At 41.4% G+C, this 20,734-nt stretch overlaps 1 protein-coding gene across 1 annotated transcript in view; it reads left to right on the top strand.

The window, feature by feature from the left end:
* Window positions 1-19,916, top strand: part of epb41l3b (erythrocyte membrane protein band 4.1-like 3b) — a 46,703-nt gene extending 26,787 nt beyond the window's left edge. Inside the window, exons 10-26 of the mRNA XM_046051008.1 lie at window positions 302-399; window positions 964-1,139; window positions 1,481-1,686; window positions 2,148-2,732; window positions 4,111-4,164; window positions 6,397-6,432; window positions 6,947-7,012; window positions 7,713-7,898; window positions 8,477-8,539; window positions 9,703-10,416; window positions 11,242-11,274; window positions 11,551-11,628; window positions 13,245-13,328; window positions 14,502-14,600; window positions 15,252-15,332; window positions 15,671-15,786; window positions 18,885-19,916. Of these exons, the coding sequence (XP_045906964.1) occupies window positions 302-399; window positions 964-1,139; window positions 1,481-1,686; window positions 2,148-2,732; window positions 4,111-4,164; window positions 6,397-6,432; window positions 6,947-7,012; window positions 7,713-7,898; window positions 8,477-8,539; window positions 9,703-10,416; window positions 11,242-11,274; window positions 11,551-11,628; window positions 13,245-13,328; window positions 14,502-14,600; window positions 15,252-15,332; window positions 15,671-15,781 (2,670 nt within the window). The 3' untranslated portion in view covers window positions 15,782-15,786; window positions 18,885-19,916. The remainder of the gene's footprint in view (window positions 1-301; window positions 400-963; window positions 1,140-1,480; window positions 1,687-2,147; window positions 2,733-4,110; window positions 4,165-6,396; window positions 6,433-6,946; window positions 7,013-7,712; window positions 7,899-8,476; window positions 8,540-9,702; window positions 10,417-11,241; window positions 11,275-11,550; window positions 11,629-13,244; window positions 13,329-14,501; window positions 14,601-15,251; window positions 15,333-15,670; window positions 15,787-18,884) is intronic.
* The last annotated feature ends 818 nt before the right edge of the window (window positions 19,917-20,734 follow it).

Raw genomic sequence — 20,734 nt, 5'->3', positions numbered from 1 at the left:
TTCAGAATCCTTTTCTGGTCCACCGCACATCTAAAGTGCTGCTGTTGGCTAGAAAAGTGCCTTTGACATTGTGAACATTCTGGAGATGAATAGACACTGTCCTATTGCTGTCTAAAATGTCCTGACCCAACAGATCCACTCTGACATCCCTCTCTTTACTGATATTTTAGAAAGGAAATACTACTACTTTTCTACAAATGTGGGATGTAAACAATTAGTAGACTGTTATCAATACTTACAGAAACATAGATCAATAGAAAAGGGATTAGTGAATCTAACCAGTGTTTTGTCCCTGTTGTAGTTTGAGCAGTTTGAAAGCACAATTGGTTTCAAGCTTCCAAACCATCGCGCTGCCAAAAGGCTCTGGAAGGTCTGTGTCGAGCACCATACCTTCTTCAGGTAAGAGATAGAGGACCTTTTTACTGTGATAGGAAACTACTGTAGGATATTAATAAAAAAATGATATATTAATCTTGTCGGCAAGTTCCCTAACTGAGATTCCACTAGGCGGTCCTTCTGATACCAGGTAAATTGTCACTGGAAGAAAGTCATCATTCAAAGGCTGTCCCCTTGACAGCAAAAAGAGTCCAGTTGGATTCACCAGCCAAGTGAACTACTTTGTTTTCTCAAGTCTTTGACATCTTTTGTTGTTATTGATCAAAGTCATGCCAGCCTTGTAAACATGAATTTATTGATGATCACCTCAGATGATTTCTTTGTAGGGAAATAGAAACCGTATTGAGGCTGTTAGTAGTTTTTGCCATTTGAACAACCATGCAAAATTGCTTTGTGCTGCATTAAGCAAAAAAAAGGTCTCCTGGGTTCTTTGGAGTAGCGAGCCAAGCCTGAGTGCGCTCTGGAGACTATTCAAATGAGTAGGAGTTTTAATGTTTTACTGTGGATAGCTTAAATCTGTGTTTTATTTCTGGTTTGATTAATGGGAGTGTTTGTAACTTGTGACAGGCTCGTATCCCCTGAGGCACCCCCAAAGAAGTTCCTGAGCCTCGGCTCCAAATTTCGCTACAGCGGCAGAACGCAGGCTCAGACCCGCAGGGCCAGCTCTCAGATCATCAGACCTGCTCCACTCTTCGAACGGTCCTCCAGCAAGCGCTACAACATGTCCCGCAGCTTAGATGGAGGTGAGGAGTTGTCGAGGGTTTTGATTAATGGCCAGCTACAAGTGTGAATTGTCATTAACCAAGGACTGGTGTTCATTTGTCCAGTGTAATGTGATTGCAGTCCAGTGTAATTCTTTTTATGATAAGAATTGTTAAAAGTTCAAATAATTTTTTTGTCTCTCTTTTAATTTCTTTGAAAGGGAAGAACTTTACACCTGAAAGCCCCCAAAGCTAAAATGTGTGACACACGTTTGCAGTGCAGTGACAAAGCCACAATGGGTGTCATCAAAACAATGTTCGCTGCTCACATTGGTGTCCATAAAACAGTCCTTCACATCCGTCTTTGTCTTCTTGTCCTCCAGCACCCATTATGGAGAACCATGAGACTCTCATGAAGGACAGCGGCGCTGACGGGGTAGCCAAAGTCATCGCCAAGGGAGACATTATCACCACGGTAACAACAGAGAAGAAGGCAGAGGAAGAGAAGGCTGAGCAGGAGGATGCGCAGACGGACGCTGTAGAGACGCCCGATCCCGCTGTCACAACACCACTCAGACAAGACGCAAAGGTAAACAACTGTTTAACTGTTAAGCACAGTCAGTGCTGCATTTCATTTGGGTAAAGGAACTTTCTAGAGGCTTGAATTGTTTTTGGTTCAAAGAGAGTTAATGGAATCACATATGCCCCCAGATTGTCAAGGAAACAGATGCTGTTTATTAGAAGCTGCTGCAATGTTGTCTTTTTAAGTCCTTTTTTGAGATTTTAGTTTTGTTTTCTCCTTGATAGACTTCTTAATGGCTGATGAGAATTTCCCAGTTGCTTTCAGCTTAACCCACTGCAGTAGACGAGGCCTAAGTGCTTCTCATCTTGTGTGCGCTTTACTAATTAGCTTTTCTTTTCTTGTCCTTCCTTTGACCCCACACTATACTTGTGTGTGCGTGTGTGCTCATGCATATTTGCCCCCCCTTCCCTTCGCTCCTCTCCATTTACACACACGTCATCTTTTCGTTGACATTTCCCCTCCATCAGTGCTCCCCTAGTGTGTACACAACCGACCCCCTGCGCTCTGAGCTCTCACTCCCCTCATCTCCTGTTTCATTAACTAAAGTACGGCGGAGGCGCAGGGAGAATACGCGTAAACGGGCGTCGTCAGTCAGTCCAGCCAAGAGCAGTGTTGGGTGCCGTCGGCGGCAAGCCCTCGCCGACCGCAAAGCCGCCCTGCTGGACGAGCAGGTGTTGCTGCTCTCAGCCCGCAAGCAGAGGCTGGAGCAGGGCAAGAGTTGCGGCGGCACCCTCTTCTCCTTCTCCCTGCACCTGCCTGACCTGTCCTCCTTCCTGGATGACGACGGCTACATCACCTTCCCCGATCTGTCAGAGATGCGCTTCCTCCCTGAGTGCGCGCAGAACTTCCTGCCCATTAAGTCACCTTCACTTATCCCCTGCTTCCTCTTCATCTTCTTTTTCCTGCTCTCCACCTCCTTCTCCGTCCCCTACGCCCTCACCCTCTCCTTCCCCCTGGCGCTGTGCCTCTGCTACCTGGAGCCCAAGGCAGCCTCCCTGACCGCCTCCCTAGCCCAGGGCTACCATGACCATGACAGTTCAGAGGAAGAGGAGGTGTGTGTGCGTACGCTTGTATGTTCCAGAACCCACATCTGGATTAGAGTTCATTATAACAGTTAACCCCTTATCCTGTCCTGTATCTTGCTCTGCTGTTTCACCAGTTCAGAGCCGACCTGGAGACTGTGTCTGTCCCAGTGTCTGTCAGTTCTCCTACTTTCAGAACCTCATCTCTGCCCGGTCACACTCTCATCCTGTAGACTACATCCTCATCAGCATAAGTACACAGAGATGAACCTGCAAGTCACCATTTCATATTTGATTGGCTTGCATTTACTCCACCTTCAGTGAGAGGGTTAGACACAAATATTGGTGACTTTTTACTCGCGTAAGCCTGAAATTTGACTACTTTTTGACAAATTGACCACATTTGTTTATAGTTTATGCAGCGCCATAAAACAGATTGCCATGAAAGAATTTCACTGTCATGCTGCAGTTTAAAACAGTTAATATTTAAATTTTTGACTGAGCGTGTTTATTAGAGATATTGAGTATCTTCATTTAATCACTTATCCTTCACTAAACCTCATATTTAAAAACAGAACTTTGTGCCTAACCCATCTCAGCCTTATCATCCACTTTCATGGCTTTACAGTGTAGTAAGTGACTGCTACAAGACCAACACCAGCTACATGGAAACACTTCCATATTTCTGTACTCAGTCTCTCTGCATTGCTATCTGAGTCAAGCAAAGCATCATAAAATGAATAATTTAAGTTGTACTTGTACTTTGCTGAAAAGGCTAAAAGCAGCTTACAGAGTGCCAAAATGTATTTTTCTTTTCCTCAAGCAACACGCTTTTTAATCATAAATCATCAGTGTAATGTAATGCATGCTGTGATGCAGAGAGACTGGGAGAGTTAAATGCATCCAGATCACCCCTAGTGTCAACATGCATGGAGAGGAGGGGGGAGGGCCTGAAAGTCAGGTTACTGTTAGGCAAAAAAAAATTCTCAAATCAAATTATTATCCAGTGTTTTATGTTTGACCTGCATCAACACAACAAGTGTTTTACTGACCTTTAATGAATTAAAATCAGTATATACCAACATTTAGCTCTGTCCAAATCAAATTTAATATTACACTTGTCAATGTCTAAGTGACTGACCGAAGGTTTAAACTTCCTCTGAGTCTGTTTTGCTTGCTTACTTTTGATTTGCTTTTTTTCTTTTTGTTGTCCTTTTCCTGACCGTATCTGTGGTGGTGTCTGATAATGTGTAGCTTACAGAAATGACCAGTGCATTTCCATTCGTTCCATTTGTGGTTATGAAGAATCTCTGTTGACCATAAATGTATTTTCAAGGGTTTACAATTTGGGTTCTTGTTGTTTTCTTGCTTGCCACTTGGAACGGTTTTGGTCTGGTTGTGAAAGCAGACTGACAGCGAACAAACTGACTTTGCCTTTGATGGAGAGATGACTGCCACAGAGGTTTGTACACCAAGGAAAGAAGTACTGAGCCAAGAAATAAAGTGACGCTGAATCAGAAGTCTAAGGCCCGTTCAAACATTTAGGAGAATTTAAAGTTCTGCATGTGACGCATGCATTACATGTTGTTACGCCCATTTACTTCTCTTCTTTTTTTATACATTGTTAACACATTTTATATGTATATCACTGTCTTTTCCACTGGCTACATTCTAATAGAGAGCCGAAGTCATGACGTTACATCCAGACTAGCCTCTGTTAGCTTCTGTTACTCAGTGTTATCGCTCATTCAACATTTCTTTCATCAATTAAGCGTTTATTTTCCTTATTCTAAGACAAATCCACATCCACTTAACCGCTTTCTATTAGAAATTGAAACCTTCTTGTTTAGTTTAACAACATCTACTTTGTGAGCGCAAAAAAAAAAAACTACAGCTTCCATGACGCCATCCTAGCTTGGTTTCTTCAACAACCTTCTCTCCTAAAGTCCTTTTGTATTGTAATCTCTGTTTTCTAAAAACTAATATAGCGTTCAGGCCTTTCTGTCCTGCTGTTTTTAGAGACATGTCTGAGGTAGCCGTGGCCCCTTGACTCACTGATGGACTTCTATCGAGCCGAGATGTTTAACCAGCAAACATCTGTGGGGCTGATGGCATACATTACACATACATAAATATTGACCACACAACAATGTTAGATAGTTTTAAAAAAGAAATACCGACCTATGAAATATGAAGTGAGCTACAGAACGTACTGTTGAGAAAGGCTCAGTTCCAAGGCTAGATTTTTAGTTATTAGCATAGTTACAAATGTCAATGGGATGTTGAATGAGGTTTTCATACTTCTAGAGCAAATGTTCTGTTTACACTATAGGCCATTCACTAACCTTGCCCCCTTAGGTAACATTGCCACACTTTTATTCTTGCACAGCATATAATGCAGTTTACGACGATAACTGTGGCATATTTACTGTACCACACAATGGATCCTTATTTTCAGACATGGGTAGACAACATCAGGCTTCTCATTTTTAGCCAGCAACTTTCAATTTTCTTATGAGAAACTTGTGAAAGGGGTTAAATATGCAGTTGATGGCTACAAACATAATATCATGCTAAAAGCCTGAGAGTAAAGCTGCATGTCCCAGCTACATGTCATGAAGATCAAACTGTAAGATCATAATGTAATTTCACACTAACCTGATCCTGTATAGCCACCTAGCTTACATGTTTTTTGTATTTTCAAACGCTTTGTTTTCACTTTGAAAGCTTCAAGGGTAAATGGTTTTATGATGAGGACTGTTTGGCGAACAATAATAACACTGTCTCTGCTAATGTTGGCTATGGTTGTGAGTGTGAATTTCCCCAAAAAACATTCCAATAGAGAGCAAGACAGAGCTGGTAACATTACCCATATGGTACCTGCCACCTATTTCCAAAACGCCTAAAATAACATACCCTGAACAAATCAGTAATAACTCCTCCGTTAGGCCTAGATGCATAATTCTGGTCTCCTTTGCAAGGTCAGAAGGTAAGGAATATAAATGAATATTAATTTTTCTATTAAAGAGTAAATGGAGATGCAATAAAGGAAAATATGATATTTTCATCCTCGCTTGGTATAAAATGATGGCGGCCCGCGAGGATGGTCACTGTTGACTCAAACTACCGCTGTTTGGACTGAAAACAGCGAAAATCGTTGGTTAACCTATGCTCTGATAGCAATCAGGACTGGCTTCCACACAGTGGAGAAATACTACATGGTGGATGTACTAGTCTTTAACCGGGTTTTTTTACACAACCTTTCAGCCCACAAACTAATTGTAGTTGGTTAATGCTGTGTTCTTTGGCTTTGGAAGTAATACTAGATCGTAGGTTGACAGCCAATTAACTGCACATGCTAATGTTAGCAGCGAATGTTACTGCAGACTTTTATTATAACTCCATGCACACCACTTCAACATGTATAGAAATTCAAAGCTTGACGGGCATGCCATGCCTAGTTATGGTGGCTAAGGCTATGATTGGACAGTTGCTATCTAAGGGACGAGTTTAGCGAAGGCTCAATTTCTGACAATATTCTTTACTTTCTTTTAATTCGACCACCATCCTTATCCTCACATCTGTGCTTGTTGCTCACTTTCTCTTTCACTTAACCTGATTTCTCTTTGTCTCTTCTCTTTAATGACCCCCTTCCTACTTGTCTCACACTCTGTTTTCTTTTACTTGCTGTCAGTCGGAGGCAGATGAGGACTCTGAGATGCGGACTCAGGTACACTGGGCTCGTTTCATGGCCCTGCTCAGTGCATCAGACGACTACCATCAGATGCACTGAGCCACTCAAACATCTGCCATCAGTCACTTTGTGCCTCCACCTTGGCTTGCCTGCTCTTGTTTTTGTTGACACGCTCACTTTCACACTACACACACCAGACTGACCATTAACTCTTGCCTGAATTCATTTCACAGACTGCTGCTCCAAAGCTGTCGCTTCTTCTAAACACGCCATTCCAGCTCATTTCTCAAGTGCTTCTGTTTGTAAATGGTGGAGTCATGTTCATATTTCTTTTCCTGTTGCTGTGCCAAGAGTCAGATTTAACAGTTTTCAAGGTTTTTCTAATCCGTGGCTTTGAACGTAACTTTTCAGTGGGTTGACTTATGCCATCATGTCATTTACAGCCATATCATAGAAGACAAAGCTCCCAATTTCTCCTAATGAGAGCCTAAATTTAACAAGGCATAGCACCTTTTGATTAAAATTCCTCTCCCCTCTTTTCTCTTTACAGTATAGTTTCATAAGACGAGTAAAAGGGGAAAACGTTTTTATCAGGCATAGTAATCTGATGCTAGAGGTTGGTAAGAAAACAATGCATGACTGAAATATGCATGCAGATTATTTTGGTATGAAGAATCCTTACTGATAATAAATACGTCTAACTTATGAGTAGCTCTGCCAGTCTTGGCTACTGAATTCTGTAGTTTCTGTGTGATTTAAAGCCAATTACATTTTTATTTAACAAATTTCTTTCTGTGAGCATCCAAATTATTTTTGTGAGAAATAAAGCAACAGAAATTAAACCAAAAGAAGTCAGTCTTTGTAGAGGAATTAACTTCTAACGCGATTTGGGAGTGTTGTGCTTTACTAAACCTGTAAAACTAAATCTGTGAATCTATGCATGAAATCATTTATTTTCACTGAATAAAGCTGATCCTAAATGCTTCCTTAGCATTTAAGTACAAACTCTTAGTTACAGCTGCCATTGTGTTGCAGTTTGTGCGAGCTGTAGCCTCCACAGTCTCCTAAACAGGCCTGTGCACAGTAAATGTAAAGAATGAAGCCTATAATGCAGTTGATTTAGGTTTGTATTGGTTTGATTCCAGACCTTTTCAGAACTACATTTTATGCTACCCAACTTTTTTTGATTTTATTTTTATTTTTGGTAATTCATTAAATATGCACGCTACCGTTGCGTACATAAAGCATGGCCGTCGTTCCCCCCCGCTCTGCTCCTGGCCTCATCTCCTTGTATCATGGTTGACTGGCTACTGTAGGATGCCTCACCTCAGGCAGAGGTGGTCAAGCACCAGACCAACATCAGCGAACTGAAGCGCTCCTTCCTGGAGACAGGCGACCACACGCCGGGCCTGACAGAATGGGAGAAGAGACTCTCCTCGTCCCCTGCGCGCTCACCCAGAGCGGATGAAGCACCAATGATAGTGCCACTGGAGCCGCAGGATGTAAGCTGTAGTCTACAGCAGACTGAATGACGGCTTGTGTGTGTGAAGCATGACATCACCAAGGACATATTTGCATAAACAAAGAAATCTCAAGATTTTGCATAATGAGGTATAACGCGGTAAATTCAATATTCATGAGGCGGTAGGAGTCCTATTGAGTGTGGTGCAATATATTTTATATTGCAAATGGCTCTAGTGCGTCATGAAGGAGAATATGGACACCTTGATGAAGTAAATTAATCTACAAAGTCATTCGGAGTTAGTGCGCAAAAAACATGTCTCTCTTTGCCACCTTATGTCTTCACTATATCTCATCAGCAGCGGATTACCACATTAATTAGTCTCAGTAATGGATGGTGCAGTCGTTAATCAGTAGTATGTTTATTGTGCTCAGTAACATTACATGCTTGAGTTATGAGTGGTTTTGATGTAGTAATTAAAGTATCATAAAATGTGTCTGAAATGAAAAGAGGCTGATTTCTCTGGAAGAGTTTTGGGATCTGGATCCCGTCCATTTGAACATGTAGTCACAGTAGACATGTCCTTCCTTGTCTGACATTTTTATTTTTCTTCTTTAGACCGACGACGAGGAGCCTGTGGGACAAGAGACGAAAGAGGCGGCGCAGCCTAAAGCCACCGAGGTAAACAGTTTTTCACATGTAACAACCCTTGCATTTTGTAAATGTGGTGTTGTGTTTTGTCTTGTGTCCTGCCCACAGCTCCAGACCTATCTGGACACTGGCACAGTTTTTAGTATTCTAGCTCTAACTACTTCATGTACAGTTCCTCCAATTTATTTCTCTTATCTGCTTGTTTTGTTATCTCTGAAATTTTGAATTGAGGCTTGAAATGTCCTTAATGGTCCAGTTTTTGAAATAAAAAAACATTTTGTAATGTAATTCTAGCTAGGGCTGGACAGGGACCAGTTTACAGCATAATGACTACTTTCAGTAAATGTTGCTGTAATTCTTTCATACTTTTACCATAAGGTTTACTTGTTGTGGAGTATTTTAAAAGTGAGGATGGTATTAGTACTTTAGCTTATGTAATGGATCTAAATACTTCCACCTCTGAGATAGTTAAGTTACTTTAGTCAGCCACTAAGTGTGTATATAAGCTCAGGTTGCAGTATAATAGTTAGTAAAAGGCTGTATGTTGTGTTTGCTGCCAGAAAATGAGTAAAAAGTCCCTGTTTATGTAACGTTATTACGCCATCTTCTACTCTTCACATCAGAGTTGGTCCAGATGGTAAAAACTAGCCTTACTCTATGGCTGACTAAATTAATGTAACTACCCCTCAGCAGTAACCAGCAGAAACACTGAAAAACATGAATATGACGATATGGTCATCTGTTATATGGTACATTAACTAATATTTGAATAAATTGAATATATTTAATATATCGCTGAGCCCCAATTCTAGCATCATTGATATCAATCAAATCAAATTTAACTTTATGATCCTTAAGTCAATTTATGTGGCCGGAGGTGCATACACGGGTAAAAAAGGTACAAAAATGTGACATTACAGAAAATACAATAGGACAATCCGTAAAAGGAGCTGCACCACAGAAGTCAAGTGCTGATAAGAGATGCCAGCATTACTTTTTGTGCAGAGAAACTGTTAAAACAACGTCCAGGCATTGCGTCCTTTGTCCAAGTACTTATGGATGGAGCTCAATCTGCGTATGTGTCATTTCTAGATAAATAGTCTTATGAACCTATTCTCACCGTCTTGGCTGTGTGATGCCCTCTGTCTATTAACTTGCACAATCCATTTCCAATAAGCCAAGTGTCTCCCCAGGCGACAGGATATCTGGTGAAATACGTGGTGGATAGTATCGTAACAGATTTGGCCTCCTCCTCTGGGCCTCACGGAATTAGTCTGTCAACCACTATGGACGACGACGTCTTCATGGACGGGACCCTCAGGGAGGTGGAGGAGAAAACCCCCGATTCCCAGGAGGATGTCTCAGAGAAGTCAGTGGTGAAGGTCAGCCCCGGAGCTGTCAGGCAGGAAGTGTCCCAGGCCATCAGTGACAAGAAAGGGACGCTCATTATCTTGAAGGAGGCGGAGACTAAAGAGGACACAGAGGACAAAGAGATGAGCACTGTGGGTGAAAAAGAAGAGCCTGTAGTCCCTGGAGAGGCCGAAGCTAAGGAGAAGGAAAAGCTGTCTGCCTCTGCAGAGAAAGAAACTATCAAAGAAGACACTTCTGCTGTTATAGAAGCCAAAACCACATTAGTCAAGACGCCGAGTCCAAAGATGGAGCTAAAAACTGGTGACGTGACTCAGATTAAAGGTATTGATTCGCCTAAAAAGGCCATGGCATCGTGGATTTCAGACGAGGTGAAGACAGAGGCTTTAGAGATGATCAGTGAGTCGACAAAGGAAGTAAAAGAGATGACTTCTAATGCTCTGCAGACAAAAGCAGAAATCTTCACCTTCGGAGAGGTCCAAAAGTCAAGCCTGACTCAGATTACAGTTTCTGAATCTTCAACTACATCCTTAGCAGTGGTACTGTATGAAAACTAAAACGAACAACTCAGTGTTGGCTGCCTCCTTCCATATCTCCACCACCACCCTCATTGCCTTCCCTCCAGCAGCAGCCAAACCAGTCTAACGGTGTAATCAAGCTCTGTGCATGGCTAACAGTCCCCTAACCACCCGCGTTTACTCTCACACACATCTACCGGATTTTGTTGCAGTCAAGCCCGCTGCTTCTTTTAAGATGCAACTGTTTTGGGTTTGTTTTTGAGTTCATTGACAGCTATAACAACTGGCCTTGCCTTAGCAGCTGAATCCCCACAGCTGATAAGGGAAGAAATGGGGGCTCTGGCTGGCTCTTGTTTGTTTTCTACCGTTTTGCTCAGCTGCACCATTCCTTTCTTTCAGCTCTGTTATCAGTTCCCTGAAAGCAGTGACTTCATAGCCTTGGCTCAGTGCCACCGCTGCAGCTTTACCACCTCATCCTCCAAAATCCCCCTCTGCCTCTGTAACAAGTCAGGAAAACAATTGTATGGGTCTACCTGAAAAGCTGTTTCACTGTTCTTAAGGAACAGTTTTTCAAAAGCAGATTAGGAGGAAATTTGCTGCTGGTGGATTCAGTGATTCTAAAACCAGATTTTCGTCTGAGGTTTTAGGATTTTTCCTACTTGGCTTTAGGTTTAGCTGATTTAATGAGCTACATAATGGTATTCCATACAATCCTTACCATCAGACCTTTCATTTTTCCACCATCTTTCCCCTTTCTCTTTGTCTGGTGCTCACTGTGACTGTCTGACTGTCCACTCTTTTCCTTTCTCTCTGAACTTGTGTGCGTCCATCCTTCTGTCCCATCAGTCTACGCTGGGATGGGTTTCCTCCACTCAAAAGGTGACCACTTCTTTCTGGTCCTCACAGATTTCAAAATACAACACTGCAGTGGATTTGGTGTAGCTGAAACCTTGATTCCTTTAAGTATTTAAGTATGTGTGTGTGCCTATTATTATATGTAACGTGTACGCAGTGGAAGTCTGAAAATATAAAACCCACACAAACATTTTTCTCAATCAGATCTGATGTGAAGCTGCCTTGTATTGAGTGGATTCTTTTTTTTTTTTGTCATGGTGAAGCAAAAACATCATCTAATGATACAATTGTGATTCACAGCGATCAGCTGAACCAGAGGAGAAAGCGGCGGTTACCATGGAGACGGATGCCGCGCCAGCCGAGTCGACAGGGCTAACGGTGAATATCCAAACCACAGAGGCTGCGAGGGCCAAGCCAGCAGAGCTCACATTCAAAACAAAGTCAGCTGAGCTAGTTTATGCAGTTGTGTTACAAGAGGATAATAGTTTAGGAGATCCTCCAGCTGACTCTGTTAGTCGTGAAAAATGTGGTGTTCCAGGTATTGCACCATCTTCAGAACAACTTCATCAATGTGCTTCCATGGTGCTGGTAGCAGAAAAACAGCCACCAGCAGCCAATGTAGGGTTAGATGAGAGCCTGTCTGGCATTAGTGCTTTACCAGAGTCGGCAGTGCCGACCTTAGCAACTGAAAAGGAAAGTGAGGAAGTAATAGATGAGGACGGAGAGGACACGGGTGTGGAGGGGGAGGCATTGACGTCAAAAGACAAAAATTATTATGGTTTTAGATTCACTGTTGATCCTGCTGACATTGGAGAGTGTGAAAAGGAAGAGAAACTGCCCTCAGCAGAGGAGGAACACAACGAAAGGGAAGCAGCTGCTTTGGAGGCTGTGGGAGAGGAATTAACAGGTTTTAAAAATGTAGGGGAGAGTAAGCACACAGAAGTAGATGGAAAGAGAGTCCAGTTCTCCAGTGAAGTGTAGTATTTCAAGGAACAAGAGTTCCCCGCAGAGTTAGGAGTTGGTATTGAGGAGGTGGATGAAGACAGAGATGAAGGTTCACCAGCAGAGGGTGAATCACAGAAGACCTTTCCAGACATGTCGAAACCTTTGCCCTTTGAAAAAGAGAAATACTGCTGTGTACAGATGGTCAGCTTAGAAGATGAAATGGAGAGAACAGAGGAGGAAGAGAGAGGTGGAGAGAAGAAAGAACAGGCGAAGGACATGTATAATGAGGAAGAACTGAATTTGAACCTGGCAGAAGGCTGTGTTGACAGAAAGGTGTCAGCAGTGAGAGAAAATGTTATGGCATCAGAAGAAGTAAAGGAAGAAGAAATGGTCTTAAAAGTTTTGAAAAAAGGAGAAATAGAGGAACAAGACCAGAGGTCCAGCCTACACAAAGTGACTCTGACTGAACTTCTTACCCAGGGAGCCCCGCTCACCCATCCACCTCCAGCCGCGTCTCAATTGGAGGTAACCCTGCATCAGCTCCAGTGCCTCAGCCTCTCGGCCCCGTAACCTCACCTCAACACTCCCCTCCTGCCGACACAATCTGACACTAATAATCAGTGGCAAAACTCAACCAAAAGCATAGATGCGTGTCAACTTGCTAACTTCACAGTTTGTTGGGGCCCTTTTTAATATGACGTGGTGCACACACTTGATGAAAAACCTTGTGATTTGCATACTCCAGTATCCTCTCCTTCACTGGATCAGGGACTCTAATGCATGACTGCATGACTTGTTTAGAGATTTAAGCACTTCAGTGACAGTCTTTGGCTTAGTTTCTTAGCATGTGGTATTCATTTGTGTCAATTAGATTTCATGCACAACAGTGTGGAGCTATTTTATGAACAAAGCCGTACAGAACCACAGTTAACAGTGACACCTAGAGCAGTTTGTTTCAGACATCTGAAGCAGAGCACAGACTGTTCTGTTACTGCTGTACCCCCTCTGCATGCATTTATTTGTGCCCATTTTGCCTTTTTCTCCATTAGAGCCTTGATGCCACAGAGGTGGGTACCAAAGAAATGCCTGTGATCCACACAGAGACAAAAACAATCACCTATGAGTCTGCAGAGGTACGTATGAACAAAACATATTATCTTCATTTTACATCTTGTACCATTTGGAAAGATGTGGGAAATGATTGTGATTAAAGAATCACACATAATAGGGTCTGTAATTTGCCTTAAAAATGCCCTAAAAAAGCTTCATGAAGTGATATTTTTGGCCACTTACGGGCAGCAGAAACAAGGTTGTGATACCAACACTGACATATTATCACCTTTTAAGTTGATATGGCAAGTATGTTAGCAATGTTGTTGTTTTTATTATTAGATCTCCTTGTAGCTCTCCACTACCTCCTGAAGGATTTATCTGGCTAAATTCTCTACTCTGTTCACAAATTAGTTGCAAACTTCCGTTTTGTGCTGTGCAGGTAGTGTACTCTGAGTTTTGGAACTTCTTGATTTCGGACCGAAAAACAATGCTGATGAGAGTTGCGAGGATAAACGAAAACATTACAGTTGCGTGCCATAAAACCAAAACAATGAGCTGAAAGACTTTATAAAGCTCCTTATCAATGAGGCGACCTGTCGGGTGTTCGTCACTACAAGGGACTTCTTTCACATAAACCTAAAGCTGTATTTAGCAATATTCTTTATATTAACTGGATCCAGTTACTACTGTATTTGTGGTGTGAAAGTTTTCACTGGTAGTTTCACAGAGAATTATCGATCAATTACGCAATTCCTCTCAGATCTACTGAGCTTTTTAGCCACTATAAGCTTTGTGTTTTGGTTTTGCATCCCTTAAACTCCACCATCAACCCCATTTTTAGCCACAGCAGGTTGGTGTATCAAAAAATAAAAACCTCACTAGCTGGTGAACATAGCTCTTAGCACCTAAAAAGACATATTTTTGAAGAACTGGTGGAGATGAAAAGTGAATTTTGGACTTGCATTCTTCAGGTGGCGGGAAAAACAAAACTAAGTGAACACTTACGGTGCTCTGTGTCTGCTATATATGTAAATAAGCGACTGGTATCAAACATGACCGCCAACTTTCTATGGTGACAGTATGCCCATGTTTTCATATTATTGAGGATTTCCTCTGCCCACAAGTGTCCAAAAAATCAATTAACGCCAATTAGCGCTAAATAATAATTAATAGGAGCTCAATAAGTCTTTTATCGTCATATCTATAATACAAATATAACATGTATTTTAAAAGAGTGTTTTGCTTATCAACAGGTTGACACTAATGGTGACGTGGACCCCGGCGTGTTGCTGAGTGCTCAGACCATCACCTCGGAAACCACCAGCACCACTACCACCACACACATCACTAAGGTGAGGCTTCCCTAATTGTACCTTTTGGTCTCATAACACTTGAAGCCTTAAACTTGACTACAGCGATACATGTCTGCTTTAGCCATTCTCCACTGCAGAATTTAAAATAGTTGGAAAAGGAAGCGTACCTATATTTGTAGTATAGAGAGACATGGAAACACAGACTTGTTGTGCTTTTGTTATAAAAAAACATTAATGTGTGTTTTTATTTTGTAGTTCACTTGTACAAAAGTCTTGGCTTTAATAACCAGAAATGAGCAACTTCAGTTTGTATTTAATTGGGGCTGCAACTTATTATTGTAGAAGACATTCAGTTTACTGTCAAGACTAAGAAAATATTTCATTTAGAAATTGTAACCAGTGAATTTTTGCTTTAGAAAAATGTTTTAAAAAAGCTAAGTAAATCAACAAATTGATTAATCAGTAAGACTAGAGAACTGTTTGCACAGTTTACCAGAATTTCATTTTGTTTTCGTACAACCTTACTGTCCTCTGCGGCCCCATTTGAGGATTTAGACTGACTAGAAGGGTGCGTTTAAATAAAAATATACCTTGATAAAACTGTGTTTTAAGAACACTTTCGGATGTTTGTTCCTGTATGTTTTTGTGTGTACATTGATTTAAGTCCTCCTTCTTTTATCTGCTGGTCAGACGGTGAAAGGAGGAGTATCAGAGACGAGAATTGAGAAAAGGATTGTCATCACTGGAGATGCAGACATTGACCACGATGAGGTCACTTCACTGTTTCTCATTTATTTTCCAGTGTTCTCATTAGTTTTCTTTGCCTGTAAAGTCAATAAGTGGATTTGAGCAATGACCATGAAAAAAGTAAAATGCTAGTGACCCCTCAGGACATTAACTTTTACTTTGCGAGCATGTGGCATTTTAAACAAAACATTATTAACGCGTGATGTGACTTTAACAAATACTGGAAGTATGAAAAATGTGACTAAAAGTGGCTTCCCTGTTGGCATATTGACTCACAATCCAACATCCCTGCTCCCTCCCCGCCTTCCCCATTTTCTGTCTCCCCCTGGTGATCCCTCCTGGTACTGCACTCCCGTATATAGGCCCTGGCTCAGGCCATAAAGGAGGCTAAAGAACAGCATCCTGACATGTCAGTGACCAAAGTAGTGGTACATAAAGAGACAGAGATCACGCCAGAGGAGGGGGAGGACTGACCCAGGTAAGACAATGAGGTCCCAGTCCTTGTCCCAGCTCTGTCCGTTTTAGTCTGGCTCGATCTGGTTTTGATTTGGTCGGACTGGGCTTTTTTTCAAGCTGGTCTCCATTCTTGGGCATGCTGCTTTCCCATCAGCACTTCTTCTCACTGGTACAGACAGCCCTGCTTCTGTAGCACTTACAGCTAATGCATCATGCTGTTATCATTCCAGCTCCACTCCCCCTGCAGGGAAAAGGTTGGCTGATGCGTGTGTGCATTCAGACCGGATATTATAGTCTCAACCCGTAATGACAAGGCTTAAAAACCTTTACAGTAATGCTCCTGGCAGTGTCATGCAATCTCCTATAATTTGACTGCAACACTCCCCCCTGCTGGAAAGAAACACATTCCCTTTTTATTAGAGAGAGCTGCTGTGTGTACTGAACTGTCTTCTTTGAATAGACAACTGGTTTGTCATTTAAAAAAAAAAAATCTAAATTACAATTCAACAGTTTCCAAAATATGTGAAAAGGGTTTCTTAAATACGAACATGTAGTGGAAAACAAGTTATGTTGAAATAGCGACATACTGCATGTCGTGTAATATCCTGTAAAACATTCTCCACATATTGTGAGGCTGCACATTGTAGACAAAACAAAAGGCACCGGCAGTGATGAACGATAAAATACTGGCTGAACCGGCTTCTGCTTCTCAGAGCACTCTGCAAACTCACCCGTATCGACTGAAATCTGATCTTGATGATACATGCTTTTCAACTCTGTTCTTTCAGGCAAAATCTTATACCATAACTGGAGGGCTTCCTATATTACAAGATATACAAAGACTAAAAGGAGTGGATTAAATTAGCAGAAAAACACTGCTTAAATGTATGTAGCATGTATACATGAATTTAAAATACGCTTAAATAGATTGATATCAAATAAATCATTAATATTGACAATATTCTGCACATAAAAGGTCAATAAATGAAGTTATCTAATAGTGTTGGTATGAGTATTACTGTTTACTGTATACATAAATAAAAGAAGACAATAATAATAACAGTTTAGCACTGCACAGCAGCTTAATTTCATAGGGAGAAGAGTTCATGCATGGGCAGAATCCCTGAAGTACAAGAAACAATTTGTGACACACTGCTCCTTTCAGATGCACTCTTCCTTTCTGTGTGGGGGAGGAGAAATAGGTCAGCAGTCCTTGTGGCAGTGTTTGTACAAACTTCACAAATGCAGCCATTTGTGTTTCAACTTGTCTGTGTTGAGCATTATTTAAGGCGCAGAGCTGCGTGAGGGAAGCCCTCATTCCATTGCACCACACCATGTCGTTATAACCCTCGCCAACTTTTCCCTCAAGCATTTTGTCTCTGGAAACTGGAATTGTCCAGTTTATTCTTAATTCACCTTTTTGGCTCTGAAGCTTGTTATTTCTCTGGCTTTTGACTGAAACGATCCCAAGGCGCAGGGTTTGGGATGAGCAAGCTTGCATGTGTGTACTTGTGTGACTCACCAGATGGGAATGCTTGGCTTTGTTTCTGCAGCCTTGCCCTCAGTTGTGTTTGTGTGTGTGTGTGTGTGTGTGTGTGTGTGTGTGTGTGTGTGTGCGCGCGCATGGGGGCGCGTATGTTGTCTAATATCTGTGTGTCAGATCGGCTGTGTTTCTGAGCAGCACTGTTAACATGATACTAAATGTTTTTTTTTCTCTGGTCTTTTGGATGTTTTTCTCTGTCCAGCGTAGATACACACAGAGTGTTAGGGCAAATACAATATAACAAAAACTTTTTGAGCAGCATCGTCAACAGTGTTAAAATTAAAAGGTTACTTTGAGACCACACACACAGCGAGCCGCAGGCCAGTGTGAGCTTCACGTCACACAACTCTTCTCCAGCTCAAACCCTTCATGTTAACACATTAATGGTTAAAAAGGTTAAATATTAGGTTTTTCATGTATTCTTTCAGGCTCATTATTCAGTATATTCTAATCCCTTAACTACCTAACTATTCTCAAAGTCCATCTGCGTTTGAACTTAACACATCCATCCATCAACTAAATGGTTCTCAAAAACAAATATAATCCAGTAGACTAAGAAAATGGCTCCCTTTCCATCTTTGATGATGCAGCTTTTGGGAATAAAGCGTGCCGTACTGGAGAAGAGTTGAGTGGCATGTTTTAATGTTGATGGACTGAAATCAAAATTCAAACCTCATGTTTACAGATCGAGAATGATGGTTTTCTTTATTTTTCAGTTGTGACAGCAGCTTTCCTGGCTTAGTGTTTATGGTCACACTCAAAATGATTAGTAAAATAGTTGCCATTAATTTTTTTGGTATGCGAACGGTCTTAACGCTTAAATCCGATTCATTGCCCAGATCCGGTTTTTTTGTTTGTTTTTTTGATTGACTATTCACAATATTTTTTAAATGTGGCCCATGTCAGACTCCAGACTGGCCACGGCCCATTAGTGACATGCCCAAAAAAATAATACGTCACACACAGGACGCTGTCGTGCGGAAGCAAACATGGATGCCACAGAGGTTAGCGTCTACAGTTTCATTTTTAAGTTGATTTCAGGTGGAAGAAAGGGAGTGTGTGTGCAAATGATAACAAGGACGAGGAGAAAGCGCGCCAAATTTTTAATAATGGATTCATTTTCCACTTCATCTTCGCTAGTGCAGAAGTGTGATCACAGTCGCTCTAGAGAGTCGCATGAACTCTGATCCAACTGTCCAGACTGTCTCATTGGGGAAAAAAAATAAAAATACAACGGGTTTAAGATCAGATTCCTTGTGACACTCGCTGTTCACACTGTTAAGAAACAATCTGATATGAGTGTCATATGAGCAAAAACATCTGATTTGGGTCACTGTGGCCTGCAGTCTGAATGCAGCTTTAGTTAGAGTCAGAAACTGCCCGATCAGCCTGTGTGTAACTATTTGCATTTCTGTAACTCAGTAGTCCCTCTGTGTTTGTGTTTATTGGGCCAAAACTGCCATAACCTTTTATCAGGCTCATTTTTAGCCTTTTGGCAGGAGCGCTGTGGCACTGAAGGTTCAGATGTGATTAAACACGCAGGATGGTACTAACTGCTGTTTCCTCTGTACTTCCAGGAGTAACGCTGAGGGCTGTTTTCTGTTCAACCTACCAGAATCCAACATCTACATATTACTCCGGGAGTCTCAGAAGACTAGAAAGGCTCCTACTCTCCAAATGCTGCAGCTCTCCGCTAGTCGCAACCATCACCTGCAAAATAAATGAATGCATTTTGCATGAGAAGGACGCAATGTTGCATTATCAAACAAACGGCAAGATTATACTGAAAACTGTCTGATTTTAAAAATGGTTCTCGACCCATCTGCACGCCGAATCCCCGTGTGTGCAGCAAGCAAACTTTTTGCTTTCACTGCCTTATGACATTGATGCATTTTTATGATTGAGAGTAATTATTGTAGCAAACGTTTTATTTATGAAATAAAGCCATCACTCCAGAAACTTAAATCGCTGTAGGCTTTATATGTTAGGGAGCATACACTATTTAACCTTGCTGTAGACGTGCCAACCCAGCAAGCATTGCCTCACCCACACCAACAACCCAATGATTTGCTGTGAGGGATGCCACTACAGAAATCACTACAGCCCAGTAATGTACATATCCAAGCTTTCCTAGGAGAATAGCAAATTATCTTTCACAGTTGATTTTTGTCGTGTCTATTCCAATTGCATTTTCCTTTTTTATGATCATTTCAGTATTTTTCCACCAGTTTTTGTTTTGTTGGCAAAATGCCAAGGAATCAAGATTTCTGTGCAAGAAATGGAGTTTTATGTGCCTGTGCAGGATTTGAATGTTTTCCAGGGTAGATGATCGGCTGCAACACCAGTCCCAGGGCTGTGTGACTGTGAGGCAAAGGGCTCAGACTGCCGAGCTCTTCCCAAATTAGATGCAAAGCCAAGAGAGATCTGTCAGCCCACCACCACCCTGAACATGTCAACTGTATGCCTCCCTCATCTGTTCAACTGTGTCTGAATAACCTGTTCGTGTACAGCCATGTTTTCCTCAGAAAGGTGAAATAAAACTGGCAAATGCATTTGTTTTAATTGGCGGTTTTCTTTTAAAAAATAAAATGTTGTCCAAAGCACTGAAACTTGTGTCCCCGTTGGAGCTATTGATTGAGTATTGATATGTTTTAACACTCAGATATGGAGTCATCGTTGTGAGCGATAATTCAGATTTCAGGGCCTTGCTGATTTTACTAGTTACCATTAAACAAGACACTGAGTATCCCATGTGTTCACATCATCATAACTTATAAATCGCGTTTTATACAGCCATGGTATGTGATACTGAGCCCTTAAAAAGATTTAATCATAATCTTAAAATTGCTGAGGCTTATTCACAAATTTGGAGGTTACTGTGCAAAAATGTATTTGTAAATTATAAAGATTTTCAGTAAGTATTCATTAGTATATTCTTAAAAGAAATATTTAAAAAATAATAATAATCCACTAGCAAATGCGCTAAGGTCTATGTGCCTGAGCAATAAGACAAAACAGATTTCATACCCTTAGGCACTAAAATAACCTGATGAACAAGGGTGAGTAAATATTGGTTAAAAAAGAAATGTATTAATGGGAGTTGGTAAAATCTGTAAACTGTAGTCTATCTATTATCCATTAAACCAAATGCTCTAAACACTTAATTTATCTGTTAAAATAAGAACCCTCTTCTTAGTTAAGACGGGATTTGTACAGCTTCAGGTAATTAAGTCGAGGACACGGAAGCTCCCGAAGCCCCGCCCCGCTGTGTACGTGCGTGTGTGGCAGAGAGCAGCAAAATGCGCTCTCACTCTGTTTCTGTTTGCAGATCTCTTATCTCTAAAATCGTTATCCCACAAACAACCTTTCGTTTTTGTTTTGTTTCGCACTTCCAATACCAAAAGATAGAGGCGATAAAACTGTTGCC

The sequence above is a fragment of the Micropterus dolomieu genome, linkage group LG06 (assembly GCF_021292245.1).
Source record: "Micropterus dolomieu isolate WLL.071019.BEF.003 ecotype Adirondacks linkage group LG06, ASM2129224v1, whole genome shotgun sequence".
Lineage (NCBI taxonomy): Eukaryota > Metazoa > Chordata > Actinopteri > Centrarchiformes > Centrarchidae > Micropterus > Micropterus dolomieu.
Note: the sequence above shows the minus strand (reverse complement) of the source record. Positions and strands in the feature narration are given on the sequence as shown.